Here is a 16,009-nt window from a genome sequence, read left to right on the forward strand (position 1 = left end):
CTTGATCTATAAAGATAAAGGTAAAGGTTTTCCCTGTCCAGCTGTGTCCAATACTAGAAGTGTTACTTTACTAAGGGAGCCAACCAGGAATGAAATTCAGCAGGTTCTGGCAGGTTCTGGAGCGTGGAACTCATTACCGGACTCAATAATGTCCACCTCTAACCCCCAACACTTCTCCCTTAGACTCCCCACGATTGACCTCTCCAGATTCCTAAGAGTCCGGTGTTATGTTTGCAAGTTGTTAGAATAAATGTGATCACTGATTGGAGCAGAGTGACCAATAAGAAGCCCGCTAGCGCAACCAATGGGAAGCCGAGGCGCGACCAATAAGGAGCCTCCGGGCGCAACCAATAGGAAGCTCCGGCGCGAAGTCTTGAAACATTGTCACCAATCCCAGCAATAGTAACAAAGTATATAAGGTGCGGTTTTGGCCACTTGTTTTTTAAGTCGCTACCTGCCTGCGAGCTGGTCACTTTAGATGTTCCTGACTATTAAATAAAGAGTTGTTATCCTCTTCATCGGCCTCCAGCCTCTGATTTTGATTTAACAGCCAGTAATGGGCGTACATAAGTGCACTGGTGTGCCTTTCGTCCCCTGTCCAATTGTCTTTCCTTCCTTTCACTTATCATATATATTCTCTTCCTTTCATATATCCTCTCCTCTAAGTTCACTTTCACCCTTTTTATATTATCACATATCTATTTTCTTCCTATGTATTTGTGTATTGGACAAATGAATAAATAAAAATAAAATAAAATAGTAGCGGGAATTTTGAGTAGTTCAGAGAATCGGCAAATGCCACCTCTGACTGACTCCAGACTGGGGAGGGAATGAGGATTTTGCAGTATCCTTCCCCTGCAACACCAATCAAGTCACATTCACCCAGAACCGGTAGGGAAAAAAAATTGAATTTCACCCCTGCCAACATTGTCCGAAAACATTCCCATGGTCATCAAAGCCCTACATGGCATTGGACCAGAATACCTCCGGAACCGCCTTCTGCCGCATGAATCCCAGTGGCCGATAAGGTCCCACAGAGTTGGCCTTCTCCGGGTCCCGTCGACTAAACAATGTCGTTTGGTGGGCCCCAGGGGAAGAGCCTTATCTGTGGCGGGCCCGGCCCTCTGGAATCAACTCCCCCTGGAGATCAGAACGGCCCCCACTCTCCTTGTCTTTCGCAAATTACTCAAGACCCACCTATATCACCAGGCATGGGGGAACTGAGACACCTCCCCGAGGCTCTTATATTTTATGATTGGTATGTATGTGTTGTACGGTTTTTTAACGGTTTATATATATATATATCTGCTTTACAATGCAGAGTTCACCAGATCGAATCCCAGTAAAGAAAGGGTGTGGCTAGCTGATGAGGCCAGAACAAGGCCGAAATGGGACCATTCTAGTCTCCCTTAATTTTAAAAATTCCAGCTAAAAAAAAACATTTGACGTATATATATATATATATATATATATATATATATATATATATATATATATATGTCACATGTTTTTTTGCTGAATTTGAAAATTAAGGGAGACTAGGATAGAACTATATATATATATATATATATATATATATATCTTTTAATATTAGATTTGTTTTACTATTATGGTCTTTTACTACTGTTGTGAGCTGCCCCGAGTCTTCGGAGAGGGGCAGCATACAAATCTAATAAATAAGTAAGTAAGTAAGTAAGTAAGTAAGTAAGTAAGTAAGTAAGTAAGTAAGTAAATAAATAAGCATGATTGTTCACCGAGGCGCATGGAACGCTGTTACTTTCCCACCAAAGTGGTACCTATTTACCGACTTGCATTTGTATGCTGTCGAACTGCTACGTAGACTGGAGGTGGGGCAATTAACTGGAGCTCACCTCATCCCGCAGCGTTCTCAGGTCTCGAACCCAGGATGCCAGCTTTCCAGCTGGTCTCTATTCCTCCAGGTCCCCTTGATCTGTATTCATGCACAAATCCATGCTTTCTCTCTGTCCCCGTTTTGTTTTGAACCCCTCTTAAAATGCACACTTCTGCAGGAAGTTTGAAATGTATTTATAGTCAACGGCGCACAGGTCTTTAAACACATCGTGCCGAGTCTCTTCAGAGCGGATCACCCAAGACGTTTGAGAAGGAAGAGATGGAAGATAAGAGGTTGCTAAATATTGATCTTTACCTATCAGGATTCTGCAAGTTGAAATCTCCAGTTTGACAACGACTGAATGTGGAAGCCTTCTATCTCTTTCCTGTTAATCCCACCGCAATTTTAAACTCAACAGAAGCCCCACGGATCTGAAGGGGGCTTAGAACAAGTAGGCTGTTTTTAGACTTTCCTAAAGAAATAGTATAACCGAGGGCCATGCACATCCTGTTCTTATGTAAGATCCCGCCTTAGCCTTGTCGCCGCTGCTACATCTTTCCCCAAATTTGGAAATGTTGTGTTTATTTTAGAAATGTGACTCAGTGAAACATGGGGGAGAATGCAGATTGGCTCAGTCTGTGATGTAATGTTTTCAAACAAAAACAATGTGTTTGTCCAATATAAGAGATTAACTGAAGTTAGCATTTCTCTGTATGCGTACACGATAACTTTAATATTTGCAACTAAATTCCACGTTTGCTGTGAACACACACTGGTGTGTTAACTTGGATACTAGTCGTTGCCGGGGGTGGTATTCACTTACCTTTCCTACCAGTTGCAAATGTGAGTGCGCGCATGCTTTCCGCGCATTCGCACACACCTCGAAAATGTGGATAAAAAGGGTGTGATTACATCTGGGCGGGTAGGTGGGTCCAGTGGTGAAATCCATTTTTTTTTTACTGCGGGCTTGGTGGGCATGGCAGGGGAAGGATACTGCAAAATCGCCATTCCCTCCCTACAAATCTAATGAATTATTATTACTATTATTACTATTACTATTACCTTTACTATTATTATTATTATTCAGATAGTGCAGAACGCAGCCGCGAGAACCATCGTGGGGCTTCCAAGATTCGCCCACGTTTCTTAGAAACATAGAAGTCTGACGGCAGAAAAAGACCTCATGGTCCATCTAGTCTGCCCTTATACTATTTTCTGTATTTTATCTTAGGATGGATCTATGTTTATCCCAGGCATGTTTAAATTCAGTTACTGTGGATTTATCTACCACGTCTGCTGGAAGTTTGTTCCAAGGATCTACTACTCTTTCAGTAAAATAATATTTTCTCATGTTGCTTTTGATCTTTCCCCCAACTAACTTCAGATTGTGTCCCCTTGTTCTTGTGTTCACTTTCCTATTAAAAACACTTCCCTCCTGGACCTTATTTAACCCTTTAATATATTTAAATGTTTCGATCATGTCCCCCCTTTTCCTTCTGTCCTCCAGACTAGACAGATTGAGTTCATTAAGTCTTTCCTGATACGTTTTATGCTTAAGACCTTCCACCATTCTTGTAGCCCGTCTTTGGACCCGTTCAATTTTGTCAATGTCTTTTTGTAGGTGAGGTCTCCAGAACTGAACACAGTATTCCAAATGTGGTCTCACCAGCATTCTATATAGCGGGATCATAATCTCCCTCTTCCTGCTTGTTATACCTCTAGCTATGCAGCCAAGCATCCTACTTGCTTTCCCTACTGCCTGACTGCACTGTTCACCCATTTTGAGACTGTCAGAAATCACTACCCCTAAATCCTTTTCTTTTGAAGTATTTACTAACACAGAACTGCCAATACAATACTCAGATTGAGGATTCCTTTTCCCCAAGTGCATTATTTTACATTTGGAAACATTAAACTGCAGTTTCCATTGCTTTGACCATTTATCTAGTAAACTAAATCATTTACCATATTACAGACGCCTCCGGGAATATCAACCCTATTGCACACTTTAGAGTCATCGGCAAATAGGCAAACCTTCCCTACCAAACCTTCCCCTATGTCACTCACAAACATATTAAAAAGAATAAGACCCAGAACAGACCCTTGTGGCACACAGCTTGTAACCTGACTCTGCTCAGAATACTCGCCATTAACAATGAGTCTCTGATGTCTACGCTTCAGCCAGCTGCAAATCCATTGAACTATCCAGGGATTAAGTCCAATCTTCACTAATTTATCTATCAGCTCTTTATGTGGAACCGTATCCGTGGCTTGCATTGGCTGCCGATCAGTTTCCGGTCACAATTCAAAGTGTTGGTTATGACCTTTAAAGCCCTACATGGCAATGGACCAGATTACCTCCGGAACTGCCTGCTACCGCACGAATCCCAGCAACTGATAAGGTCCCACAGAGTTGGCCTTCTCCGGGTCCCGTCGACTAAACAATGTCATTTGGCGGGCCTCAGGGGAAGAGCCTTCTCTGTGGCGGCCCCGGCCCTCTGGAACCAACTCCCCCCAGAGATTAGAACTGCCCCCACCCTCCCTGTCTTTCGTAAACTACTCAAGACTCATTTATATTGCCAGGCATGGGGGAGTTGAGATAGCTCTTCCCCCTAGGCCATTACAAGTAATGCATGGTATGTTAATTAATTAATTAATTAATTAATTACATCAGTTCCAGAATTGGACGGAAGAAGAAGCGTCCTTCGTAAAATTGAAATCAAGCCAAGATGACGATTACTGTCTTCACTCTCCGATAAGTGAGTTTTCTATTGTGTGATGTATTGCTTTGTAATCAACAGAAACCGGTTCAAAGATAAAGGAACGCCTTTAAGCAGTCGATGAGCTAATTAGAAAGATCAATGACCTTGTTTCCAGTCTGAAAGAACTGAAGGGTGTTTTTTTTCCATAACGGAACTGTAATTTACTAGGATTTAAACATAGAAACATAGAAGTCTGACGGCAGAAAAAGACCCCATGGTCCATCTAGTCTGCCCTTATACTATTTCCTGTATTTTATCTTAGGATGGATATATGTTTATCCCAGGCATGTTTAAATTCAGTTACTGTGGATTTATCTACCACGTCTGCTGGAAGTTTGTTCCAAGGATCTACTACACTTTCAGTAAAATAATATTTTCTCATGTTGCTTTTGATCTTACCCCCAACTAACTTCAGATTGTGTCCCCTTGTTCTTGTGTTCACATTCCTATTAAAAACACTTCCTATTAAAAACACTTTAAGTGGAAGAAATAAAAGAAGTGTTATTTGTTTGAAAATTAACCGTCTGAGAAGCAATTATTATTAACAGTCAGCCGACTCTAGCATGATCCAGAACACCAGGGGGCAGGGGCCTTAGCTAACTTTGTAGGCTGTCTGTCTCCCAGGCTTGGTTGAGCCTTGCTGGCTGATGTAACCTTCCCAGGTGCCATGTGGTGAGATGGATAGAGGATGGATATCCTGATTTTATAGGTAACTCAAGGCAGTAAACATACCCAAGGCTCCAGGGGTGGGTTCTAACATACCTCCCTGCCGTTTCCCTTCTTCCCATGCCGCGTGACTACACAGCCACGCAGAAAGCATGCACAGTGCCAAAATCAAGGTGGCAGCGCCCACGGACCGCCACCTACAGAACCGGCACTGCCAGTATTGGCTCCGTAACATTACCACCACTTTACTATCAGTTCTAAAGAACTGGTTAGAACTAGGCAGGGGTCCCTACTTACTGCTGTTACCAGTGCGCTCCGCATGCAGCTCCAGCTGACTGATGTTCACGCGTGTGTCCCAGCAAGATTGTGTGCACGCCGGAGACGCAGAACTATGGTGTGGCCCATACCCAGTAATGGGCAGCCAAATCTTTTACTGCCACACTGTGGGTGTGGCTTATTTTGTGGGTGTGGCTTAATGGTCATGTGACTGGGTAGGAGTGGCTTGCCGACCATGTGATCAGGTGGGAGTGGCTTGAACAATCATCATCATTCAAATGAACTGTTAAGTCCTCGACTTGCAACCTCACCAGTGTCACTCGCTGGGGTGACAATTTGCTTCGCATTTCCCGCGCTCTCCTTCCTGGGTCGCCCCCCCCACCTCAGGCTGGGAAGCTAGGTGAACGGGTGCTGCCAGAAGCATAAATGCTGCCAATGCCGCTTCCACCCACGCCTTCTGCTTGCACCTCAGGCGGGAGGTGGCCGCGTGAGGCTGGAGGGGAGCTGGGCAGGAGAGAGGGAAGCTCGTCCGAGGCCAGGAAGGAGGAAAGAGGAAAAAAGCAAGGAGCACAGATGCAGGGGAAAAAAGGAGAGCCAAGCCAAGACCAGTAATCCAGGAAGTGACAGCCGCTGATCAGCTGGAGATGCGCACGTATCTTCATTTCTGCCGGTGGAACTGCGTTCCACCCCGTCCTGCCTGCTGCCCACCCATGCCCATACCGGTAGCAAACCATTACTGGTTAGAACCAATAGGAACCCACCTTGCAATGCTCTTTCCTCCCATTTTCCCTTAACCCTATGAGACAAGGTGAACAGAGCCACCTAGCAGGGAACCACACTCCGTGTCCTTTGACCTCTACCTTTGCAGGTTTATCCTTATTTCCCCAGCTGAGAAGTGAAAGAGGAACCCATCGACAAGCACGGCCCACTGCACGCCGAGGGCCGCCAGGAGAAGGTTGAATCCGACGCTGCTGAAGCCGTATCTCTGCAGGAAGGCGAGGAAGTAGGCGAAGCCAAAAATCACCATGAGGTTGACATCTTGGAACACTGCAGGGAAACACAGAAGGCTTATGTCAAGGAGCCACAGGGACCTCCAGCCAGGAAGCCCAGCTGCAATTGCCCCATCGTACTGAGCCTTAATGTGGTTTGTTTGGTTTCAACCACATAATTGACCGACTGGTTTACCCAGCAGTACCAAAAATGTGAGAGTGTGTGGGTCTGTGCATGCGCAGAATCTTCGGCAGCTCGCACACATGCGCCCGGCTTGAAAATATATAATGGAACTGGAAAAGGTGCAAAAAAGGGCAACAAGAGTGATCAAGGAAATGGAGCCCCTCCCTTATGAAACCAGGTTGCAACACCTTGGTCTCTTCAGCCTTGAAAGACGGCGTTTAAGGGGTGACTTGATCGAAGTGTATAAAATCATGCATGGGATAGAGTGTGTATAAAAGTATCAAAGTGTATAAAATCATGCATGGGTGGATAGAGAAAAATTATTTTCCCTATCACACAATACTAGGTCGAGGGGGCACTCCGTAAAATTCATAGATAAGAAAGCGAGGACAAATAAAGGGAAATATTTCTCCACCCAGAGGGTCCTTGGTTTATGAAATTCCCTTCCAGAAGAGGTTGTGCCAGCTGTCAGCCAAGGCAGGATTAGATAGATTCATGGATGCCAAGTGTATCGGTGGTTATTGAAATGGATGTCCATGTGCCGCCTCTGTTGGTTGAGGAAGGCAGGGTTCCCTTGAGTACCATTTGTTGGGGGTCAAGAGAAAGGGAGGGTCTTGCCTTCTCTTTCTGCTCAAGATCCCCCTGGACAATTGGTGGGCCTACAAGATCATATGCTGCAACGTCCTGCCTGTCAATGACTACTTCAGCTTCAACCGCCACAACACTAGAGCACATAACAGATTCAAGCTCAAGATTAACCGCTCCAAACTTGACTGTAAAAAATACGACTTTAGTAAGAGTTGTTGAAGCATGAAACTCATTACCGGACTCCGTAGTGTCATCCCCTAACCCCCAACGTTTTACCCTTAGACTGTCCACGGTTGACCTCTCCAGATTCCTAAGAGGTCAGTAAGGGGCGTGCATAAGTGCACTAGAATGCCTTCCGACCCGTCTTATTGTCTGTCCTATATCCTATACCCCATACATCTTCTCTTCTATCCCTAAATCTTTCTTCTATTCTCTCATTGACTTATTTTATCCTATACTCTCTCTTCTATTCCTTCTCTATTTTTATTTTCCTGAAGGTGTCCTTTACCACCTTCATTGTGTATTATTGTGTATTGGACAAAATTAAATAAATAAATAACAAGTTTAAGAGAACAACTTAAAACCCCTTATAAAAACTTGGACCATGCATCACTAGATTGTCCCAAAGACTCTTTATTTATTTTATTTATTTATTTGTTTGTTTTGTCTAATACGCAATAATACACAATGAGGGTTATAGAGGATATAATCAGGTAGAATGTATTAAAGGGGGAATAGAGGAGAAAATAAAGGAGTAAAATATAACTATGAGAGAATAGCAGGAAAAAATATAGGGATAGAAGAGAAGATATATTGGATATAGGAGAGACAATAGGACAGGGGATGGTAGGCACTCTGGTGCACTTATGTACGCCCCTTACTGACCTCTTAGGAACTTGATGAGGTCAACTGTGGATAGTCTAAGGATAAAGTGTTGTGGGTTAGGGGATGATACTACAGAGTCCGGTAGTGAATTCCACGCTTCGACAACTTCGTATTTTTTACAGTCAAGTTTGGAGCGGTTAATATTAAGCTTGTATCTTGTGTTGTTGTGGTTGAAGCTGAAGTAGTCTTTGAGAGGCAGGACATTGCAGCATATGATCTTGTGGGCAATACTTAAATCATGTTTGAAGCGTCTTTGTTCTAAGCTTTCTAGACCCAGGATTGTAAGTCTAGTTTCGTAGGGCGTTCTGTTACGGGTAGAGGAGTGAAGGGCTCTTCTGGTGAAGTATCTCTGGACATTTTCAAGGGTGTTAATGTCAGAAATGCAGTATGGCTTCCAAACAGATGAGCTATGCATCTCTTTCCATTTTACCTAAAGATGAAGGAGATTTTGTACTATAGCTGTTTAACTGTACCTTCTCTTCCCAACTAAGGCTGCATCCAATTAACAGTGTTGAATTCCTCACAGCTGTGGACGCAGCACAAATGGACGAACCTTTCTGGAGAAGGAATTTCCCTGAACTACCATCCTTTACATCAGGGATCTCCAAGCTTGGCAACTTTAAGGCTTTGAAGCTTTCCTGGCTGAGGAATTCTGGGAGTTGAAGTCCACAGGTCTTCAAGTTGCCAAGTTTCGAGAGCCCCTGCTTTACATAACCTTCCAATGCCACCAAAGACAATGTCGTTTGACGGGCCCCAGGGGAAGAGCCTTCTCTGGAACCAACTTCCCCCTGGAGATTAGGACTGCCCCCACCCTCCCTGTCTTTCGTAAGACTCACTTATGCTGCCAGGCATGGGGGAGTTAAGATATTCCTTCCCCCAAGGCCATTACAAGTTATGCATGGTATGTTTGTGTGTATGTTTGGTTTTATAATAAGGGTTTTAGTTGTTTTATTAATGGGATTGTTACATGCTGTTTTTATCATTGTTGTTAGCCGCCCCGAGTCTACGGAGAGGGGCGGCATACAAATCCAATAAATAAAAAATAAATAAATAATAAATAATAAATAATAAATAAACAAAGAAACAAAGAAATAAATAGATAAATAAATAAATAGATAGATAAATAGATAGATAGATAAATAAATAAATAAATAGATAAATAAATAGATAAATAAATAGATAGATAAATAGATAGATAGATAGATAAATAAATAAATAGATAGATAAATAGATAGATAGATAAATAAATAAATAAATAGATAAATAAATAGATAGATAAATAGATAAATAAATAAATAGATAAATAAATAGATAGATAAATAGATAGATAGATAGATAGATAGATAAATAGATAGATAAATAGATAAATAAATAAATAGATAAATAAAAAAATAGATAGATAGATAGATAGATAGATAGATAGATAGATAGATAGATAGATAGATAGATAAATAAATAAATAAAGACAGTCTTCAACCCCGACAGCAAGCAAGCAGGCAGCCTTACCTGGGTAGTCTCTTGCAAGATTCGGACTGTGGTCGTAAGAAACGAAGAGACCAAATATAAGGATTAAAGCAGCTTCCAAAAGAAGTATGAGCACCGGGAGGCGAATCCGGAGATTGGGAGGATACTGGGAAGGCATCGTGGTTTACAAGAAGAGCAGCCAAACAAGGACCAGGCAAGCGTTGAACGCAGCCCCTCTGGTTCAAACATTCCACGAGTCTCCACTGGGAAAAAAAGAAGAAAGTAAGAAAAGAGAAAGCTGTGAAGGAGATAAGAGTTCTCAGAAGGAATTAGCAAAGCACATAACCCTTATCTAAGACCGGCCAGGGCACCGCCTGACCTGTTGCTGACAGATGTTTGATTAGTATTGAGCAAGCTGATTGTCTGCAATCATTAGAGTCACACCAAAATGGGTACTACTGAAAACCTCCTAGGAGTAGACACTTACATACCGTATGCTCATCAACTTTGTGAGCCTGACACAGGTGCACTTATTTGAACTCAGAGGAGAGAAACAGGACAATATTGTAATTGCATTGTTTGTTTGTTTGTTTGTTTACTTATTTACTTACTTACTTGTTTACTTATTTACTTACTTACTTACTTACTTACTTACTTACTTACTTACTTACTTACTTACTTACTTACTTACTTACTTAGTTACTTATTTATTGGATTTGTATGCCGCCCCTCTCCGTAGACTCGGGGCGGCTAACAAAAATAATAAAAACAGCAGTAAATCCAATACTACAAAAATGAAAAAAACCTTATTTTAAAACCAATCACACCTACAAGCAAACATACCATGCATAAATTGTAAAGGCCTAGGGGGAAAGAGTATCTCAGTTCCCCCATGCCTGACGGCAGAGGTGGGTTTTAAGGAGCTTACGAAAGGCGAGGAGGGTGGGGGCAATTCTAATCTCTGGGGGGAGTTGGTTCCAGAGGGCCGGGGCCACCACAGAGAAGGCTCTTCCCCTGGGCCCCGCCAAACGACATTGTTTAGTTGACGGGACCCGGAGAAGGCCCACTCTGTGGGACCTAACTGGTCACTGGGATTCGTGCAGCAGACGGCGGTCCCTGAGATAATCTGGTCCGGTGCCATGAAGAGCTTTATAGGTCATTACCAACACTTTGAATTGTGACCGGAAACTGATCAGCAACCAATGCAGATTGCGGAGTGTTGGTGTTATATGGGCATTTTTGGGGAAGCCCATGATTGCTCTTGCAGCTGCATTCTGCACGATCTGAAGTTTCCGAACAGTTTCCTGGCTAATTTCTCCCAGGAACTAAAGCAAAGTTTCAAATTGATGTGCAGGCTTCCCCAACTCGGCACATAGCTATGGATAACTTTATTTTTGCAACCTACCGTATTTTTTGCAGTATAAGAAGCACTGGAGTATGAGACGCAGCTTAGTTTTGGGGGAGGAAAATAGGGAAAAGAATCTTCTCACCAGGTATTCATCTGGTTAGTGTCCTTAGTCTGGTCAGCTTCAGCACATTATTTTATCCCTTTGTTAGGGCTTAAAAAAAAACCTTTATTCAGAGAGAGTAACAATGAAAGAGACTGCAAGTAGCAAGAGCTGGGAAGATAGTTAGCACCTCGCTGGGCTGGAAAGAAACTTATTCGGAGCAAGTAGAGCAATGAAAAAAAGCCTGCAAAGACTTAGAAACATAGAAACATAAAAGACTGACGGCAGAAAAAGACCTCATGGTCCATCTAATCTGCCCTTATACTATTTCTTGTATTTTATCTTAGGATGGATTAATTGGGGTTAAATAAGGTCCAGGAGGGAAGTGTTTTTAATAGGAAAGTGAACACAAGAACAATCTGAAGTTAGTTGGGGGAAAGATCAAAAGCAACATGAGAAAATATTATTTTACTGAAAGAGTAGTAGATCCTTGGAACAAACTTCCAGCAGACGTGGTTGATAAATCCACAGTAACTGAATTGAAACATGCCTGGGATAAACATATATCCATCCTAAGATAAAATACAGGAAATAGTATAAGGGCAGACTAGATGGATCATGAGGTCTTTTTCTGCCGTCAGTCTTCTATGTTTCTATGTGTTTATCCCAGGCATATTTAAATTCAGTGACTCTGGATTTACCAACCACATCTGTTGGAAGTTTGTTCCAAGCATCTACTACTCTTTCAGTAAAATATTTTCTCATGTTACTTCTAATCTTTCCCCAACTAGCATCAGATTGTGCCCCCTAGTTTTTGTGTTCACTTTCCTATTGAAAACACTTCCCTCCTGAACCTTATTTAACCCTTTAACATATTTAAATGTTTTGATCATGTCCCCCCTTAGAGCTGGAAAAACATTCTTTGGATAGAGTAACAATGAAAACACTTGCAGGGTAAGAGCTAGGAAGATGGTTTGCACTTAGTTAGGGTTGGAAAAACAGCTTCGAAAAAACTACATTCAGAGTATAAGACACACCCAAATTTTCAGCCTCTTTTAGGGAGAAAAAAAGTGTGTCTTATACTCCGAAAAATACAGTATATAGCCCTCGACTTACACTGGTTCATTTAGTGACCATTTAATTTAATTTTTAAAATATTTTATTATTTTCAAAAACGAAACACAACACACATACATAAAAATACAAAACAAAACACATAACAAAAAAACGAGCTGCATTTAGTGACCATTTAAAGCAGTGGTGGGTTGTACAAATATTTATATAATATTTATATTTATATTTAATATAAATATACTGTACTATATATAGTATAGAAATTTACAAAATTGTTCCTTCTTATCAGTACCCATCTTATATATATAATATACATGTATGTGTTAAAATGTTTTCAGCTGTATAAATATACATGTATATTTATATAACATTTATTTTCTCAAGTACGTATTGGTAATATACATAGATGGGTGCTGGTAAGAGGGAACAATTATGTAAGTTTATATACATAATTTATACATATATATATGTATAAATTATGTATATAAGCTTACATAATAATAATTATTATTATTTATTAGATTTGTATGCCGCCCCTCTCCGTAGACTCAGGGCAGCTCACAACAATAATAAAACAATGTACTGTATAACAAATCTAATAATTAAAAGTCACTAAAAACCCCTTATTAAAAAGCAAAACATACACACAAACATACCATCCATAATTGTTCCCTCTTATCAGCACCCATCTTATGTATATAAATAATGTTATATCTATGTACTTGAGAAAATAAATAAATAAAATAAACAAATAAAATAAATAAATAAGAGATACCAGCCACCTTAACAAAAGGCTACAGAGGGAGAACTCCCACCCCGATTGGCCAAGACTCGATTTCCCAGGACACTTTGCACGGCTATTACGCCTAGTCCCATTTAGTCCAGAACTCTTATTGGTCGTTTTCAAGGCCCTTTCTGTGGAGCGCTATCTTTATTGGCTCAATAGAGCATCATTTTTGTAAGTGGGCGGGTCCGTCCGCGAGCCTGTTTTAGAAAATAGCGGGAGCATTATTCTTTGCCTCTTCTCATCTTCGAGCCACGGATGGCGGGAAGAGTTTATTGGTCAGCATTTACGTCAATTAATCGTTAGAGGGCTGTATCGTATTCCCAAACCAAATATTGAGAACAAAAGGAGGGGGGGGAACCACCTTTCTTTCTCTCCCATTGGGATATATTGACACTGCCCCGCCCCTCTGCTCTTAACTCCACCCCAGGATTGGACATGCTCCTCTTCAATCCTTTCTGTCACAGACTTCCAGGCCGGTGGTTCGCGCGACTGGGCGGTCCTTGTTGTCTTAAGAAAGGGGCGGTCGGTGGCTGCCCCTGCTTTTCATTGGCCGGCTCGCCCGTCTCTCCTCGCCCTGGCCCCGCGCTGATTGACCCTTCCCCGCATCGCCCTCCTGTTAAGCCCGCAGCGGATTGGGCCCGGGCTTGAAAGGAGGCGGGGCGAGGCGCGGAGCCTGCGCGCGGGGCCGCGGCGGCGGGGAGGGACGGATCCGAAATTATTTTTTATTTCTTTGTTTCCGAGAGGGGGAGAAGAGAAAAAAGAGGGGCGGGAGGAAGGGGCGGGGAGACCAGAGCGCCGGAGCCCCAAACGAGAGCGGGAGTCTTTCCGGGCCTCCGCGCGGACCGGCGCGCTCGGATGTTGTCGCCGTGACCCGGGCGGGGCGAGAGGAGCAGCCGTCGCCGCCGCCAGCAGGCCAGGTTGGGACTCGCCGAGCCGGGCGGGAGGATGAAGCGCCGGAGCGCCGACTGCAGCAAACTCCGGCGGCCGCTGAAGCGGAACCGCATCACGGAGGGCATCTACGGCAGGTAGGGCCGCACCTGCCGCGCCCGCCCCGCCCGGCCTGTCAGCGGCGCCCCGTCCCGGCCAGCCAGCTCCCCTCAGGCGGGGACCGGACACCTCCCCCCGCCGCCGCCGCCCCCTTCCCCGGCTCCCCTCAGGCCCGCGCTGCGCTCTCCTCACACACGCAGACTGCCTCACACACACACCCCAAAAGCCCCCGGGTTCCCTGGCGCGCCTCTCCGACCCCGCCGGGCTTCCCCTTCACACAAGCGCTGAGGCGCCTCTCCCATCGTCCCCAGCCGGCCCGGAGGAGCCTTTCGGCGGGCTCAAATCTCCCCCACCCCCGCTTGAGACTCTTCATAAGGAGGGGAGCATGGGAGCTGTAGTGCGGTCTGCTTGGGTGGGTGGTTAGGGGGCTCGTCATAAGGAGGGGAGCATGGGAGTTGTAGTGCGGCCTGTTTGGGTGGGTGGGAGGGCTCTTCATAAGGAGGGGAGGGGAGCATGGGAGTTTTAGTGTAGCCTGCTTGAGTGGGGGCTCATCATAAGGAGGGGAAGGGAGCATGGGGGTTGTAGTGCAGTCTGCTTGGGTGGGTGGTTGGGGGGCTCTTCATGAGGGGAGGGCAGCATGGGAGTTGTAGTGCAGCCTGCTTGGGTGAAGGTGGGGTGGGGGGCTCTTCATAAGGAGGGGAGGGGAGCATGGGGGTTGTAGTGCAGCCTAATTGGGTGGGGGGCTCTTCACAAGGAGGGGAGGGGAGCATGGGGGTTGTAGTACAGCCTGCTTGGGTAGGTGTGTGGTAGGGCTCTTCATAAGGAGGGGAGGGGAGCATGGGGGTTGTAGTACAGCCTGCTTGGGTAGGTGTGTGGTGGGGCTCTTCATAAGGAGGGGAGCATGGGAATTGTAGTGCAGCCTACTTAGTGGGTGGGTGGGGAAGATGTGCCTTTTCTCTACTAACTCCCCCTTCAACCCCCCCAATGCAAAAGCTCTGTCCGGCTTCTGGAAGTGGCCTTGTGGTCCTTTTAAAGAAAGGGGGGGGGGGGTGTCCTTTCAGTTTTCCTTTCGTTTCCAAACTCCAGCTTTTCCCAGCAGGGCCTCCTCCCTTCTTTTAAAGGCTGCAGCTGGCCTCGATTCACAGCATTGCTGGCTTGGTGGGAGGGTTGGTTTTGTAGTCCTGTGCTTCTAGAAAGCACCAGGGTTTTTTTGGGGGTGGGGTGGGGTGGGGAGGAACAGTTGGTCTGCAAAGGGAAGAAGATGTTTGTGATAGTTCACCTTGGATAAAGTGGGGAAGCAGCATCTTAAGGAAAGAAGTCCCTTTCATACATGGTTCAGATTTTAAACCTCTTTTTTGGGGGGGGGATTCTTTTACCTTACAAGCGACTTTAAAGACACAATTCTGAGAGCAGCTTTTTAAGAGTCTTCCGTGAACGGTCTGGGTCCATGGACAGGATTTCCCCATTTCTGCCTCTCGTCTAGGCACCCTTGACCGGTCTCTGCCCTTCGGGCTTGGACACTTGCACCCAATGGAAGACATTTGTCCTGGATCTCTTGTATTCTTCAGTGTTTCTCAACCTCAGCAACTTTTTAAGGTGTGTGTGAACTTCCAACTCTCCAAATTCCCCAGCCAACATAACAAGCTTGAAAGGAACCCTGTTTAAAGTTGGCCAGGTTGAGAAACACAGCTTTTAACGGTAGAAGCTTGTGATCTTCTGCAAGACTCTGGGTGAAGTCATTTCTTTCCTGTGGTTGGCCTTCAGTCTAGTTACACCACACCTACACCAGGAATCTTGCCCCTGAGAGTCTGTCTTTCTTCTAGAACAGCCTTCCATAATGGTTACAGTCCAAATGTTAGGTTCCAAATAGCATCCAAAATTAAATCAGAGTCCCAAGTCAACATATTCCTTAAAGTCCCAATTTATTATTAGAGCCATGTTGGTATATCTGGTTGAAACCCGAATCTGAATTTTCCCGGGTTTCACCACCAGTTGAAAGTTGAAGTCCTTGCCCCCACACCCACAAATCCATCACGTTTGTATTTGT

The 16,009-nt window shown here is 44.2% G+C and overlaps 2 protein-coding genes across 4 annotated transcripts in view; one reads left to right on the forward strand and one right to left on the reverse strand.

Annotated features, from left to right (window-relative positions):
• LOC139174125 (RH-like protein) overlaps window positions 1–13,058 on the reverse strand; it is a 38,832-nt gene extending 25,774 nt beyond the window's left edge. For 2 of the 3 annotated variants that reach the window (XR_011560305.1, XM_070764237.1), the window contains exons 1-3: window positions 12,971–13,058; window positions 9,709–9,929; window positions 6,417–6,603 (exon numbers count right to left, since the gene is read on the reverse strand). Coding sequence is in view for 2 of the 3 variants with exons in the window: in XM_070764237.1 (XP_070620338.1) it covers window positions 6,417–6,603; window positions 9,709–9,844 (323 nt within the window). In the remaining variant the exon portion in view is untranslated. Of the gene's footprint in view, window positions 1–6,416; window positions 6,604–9,708; window positions 9,930–12,844; window positions 12,902–12,970 lie in introns of those variants that run through there. The other variant, XM_070764238.1, reaches the window with a different exon arrangement.
• A 455-nt stretch (window positions 13,059–13,513) lies between these two features.
• The window catches only part of MACO1 (macoilin 1), a 117,260-nt gene continuing 114,764 nt past the window's right edge, over window positions 13,514–16,009 (forward strand). The window contains exon 1 of the mRNA XM_070764235.1: window positions 13,514–14,000. Coding sequence (XP_070620336.1) covers window positions 13,921–14,000 — 80 coding nt within the window. The 5' untranslated portion in view covers window positions 13,514–13,920. The remainder of the gene's footprint in view (window positions 14,001–16,009) is intronic.

This window comes from Erythrolamprus reginae, chromosome 11 (genome assembly GCF_031021105.1).
Source record: "Erythrolamprus reginae isolate rEryReg1 chromosome 11, rEryReg1.hap1, whole genome shotgun sequence".
Taxonomy (NCBI): domain Eukaryota; kingdom Metazoa; phylum Chordata; class Lepidosauria; order Squamata; family Dipsadidae; genus Erythrolamprus; species Erythrolamprus reginae.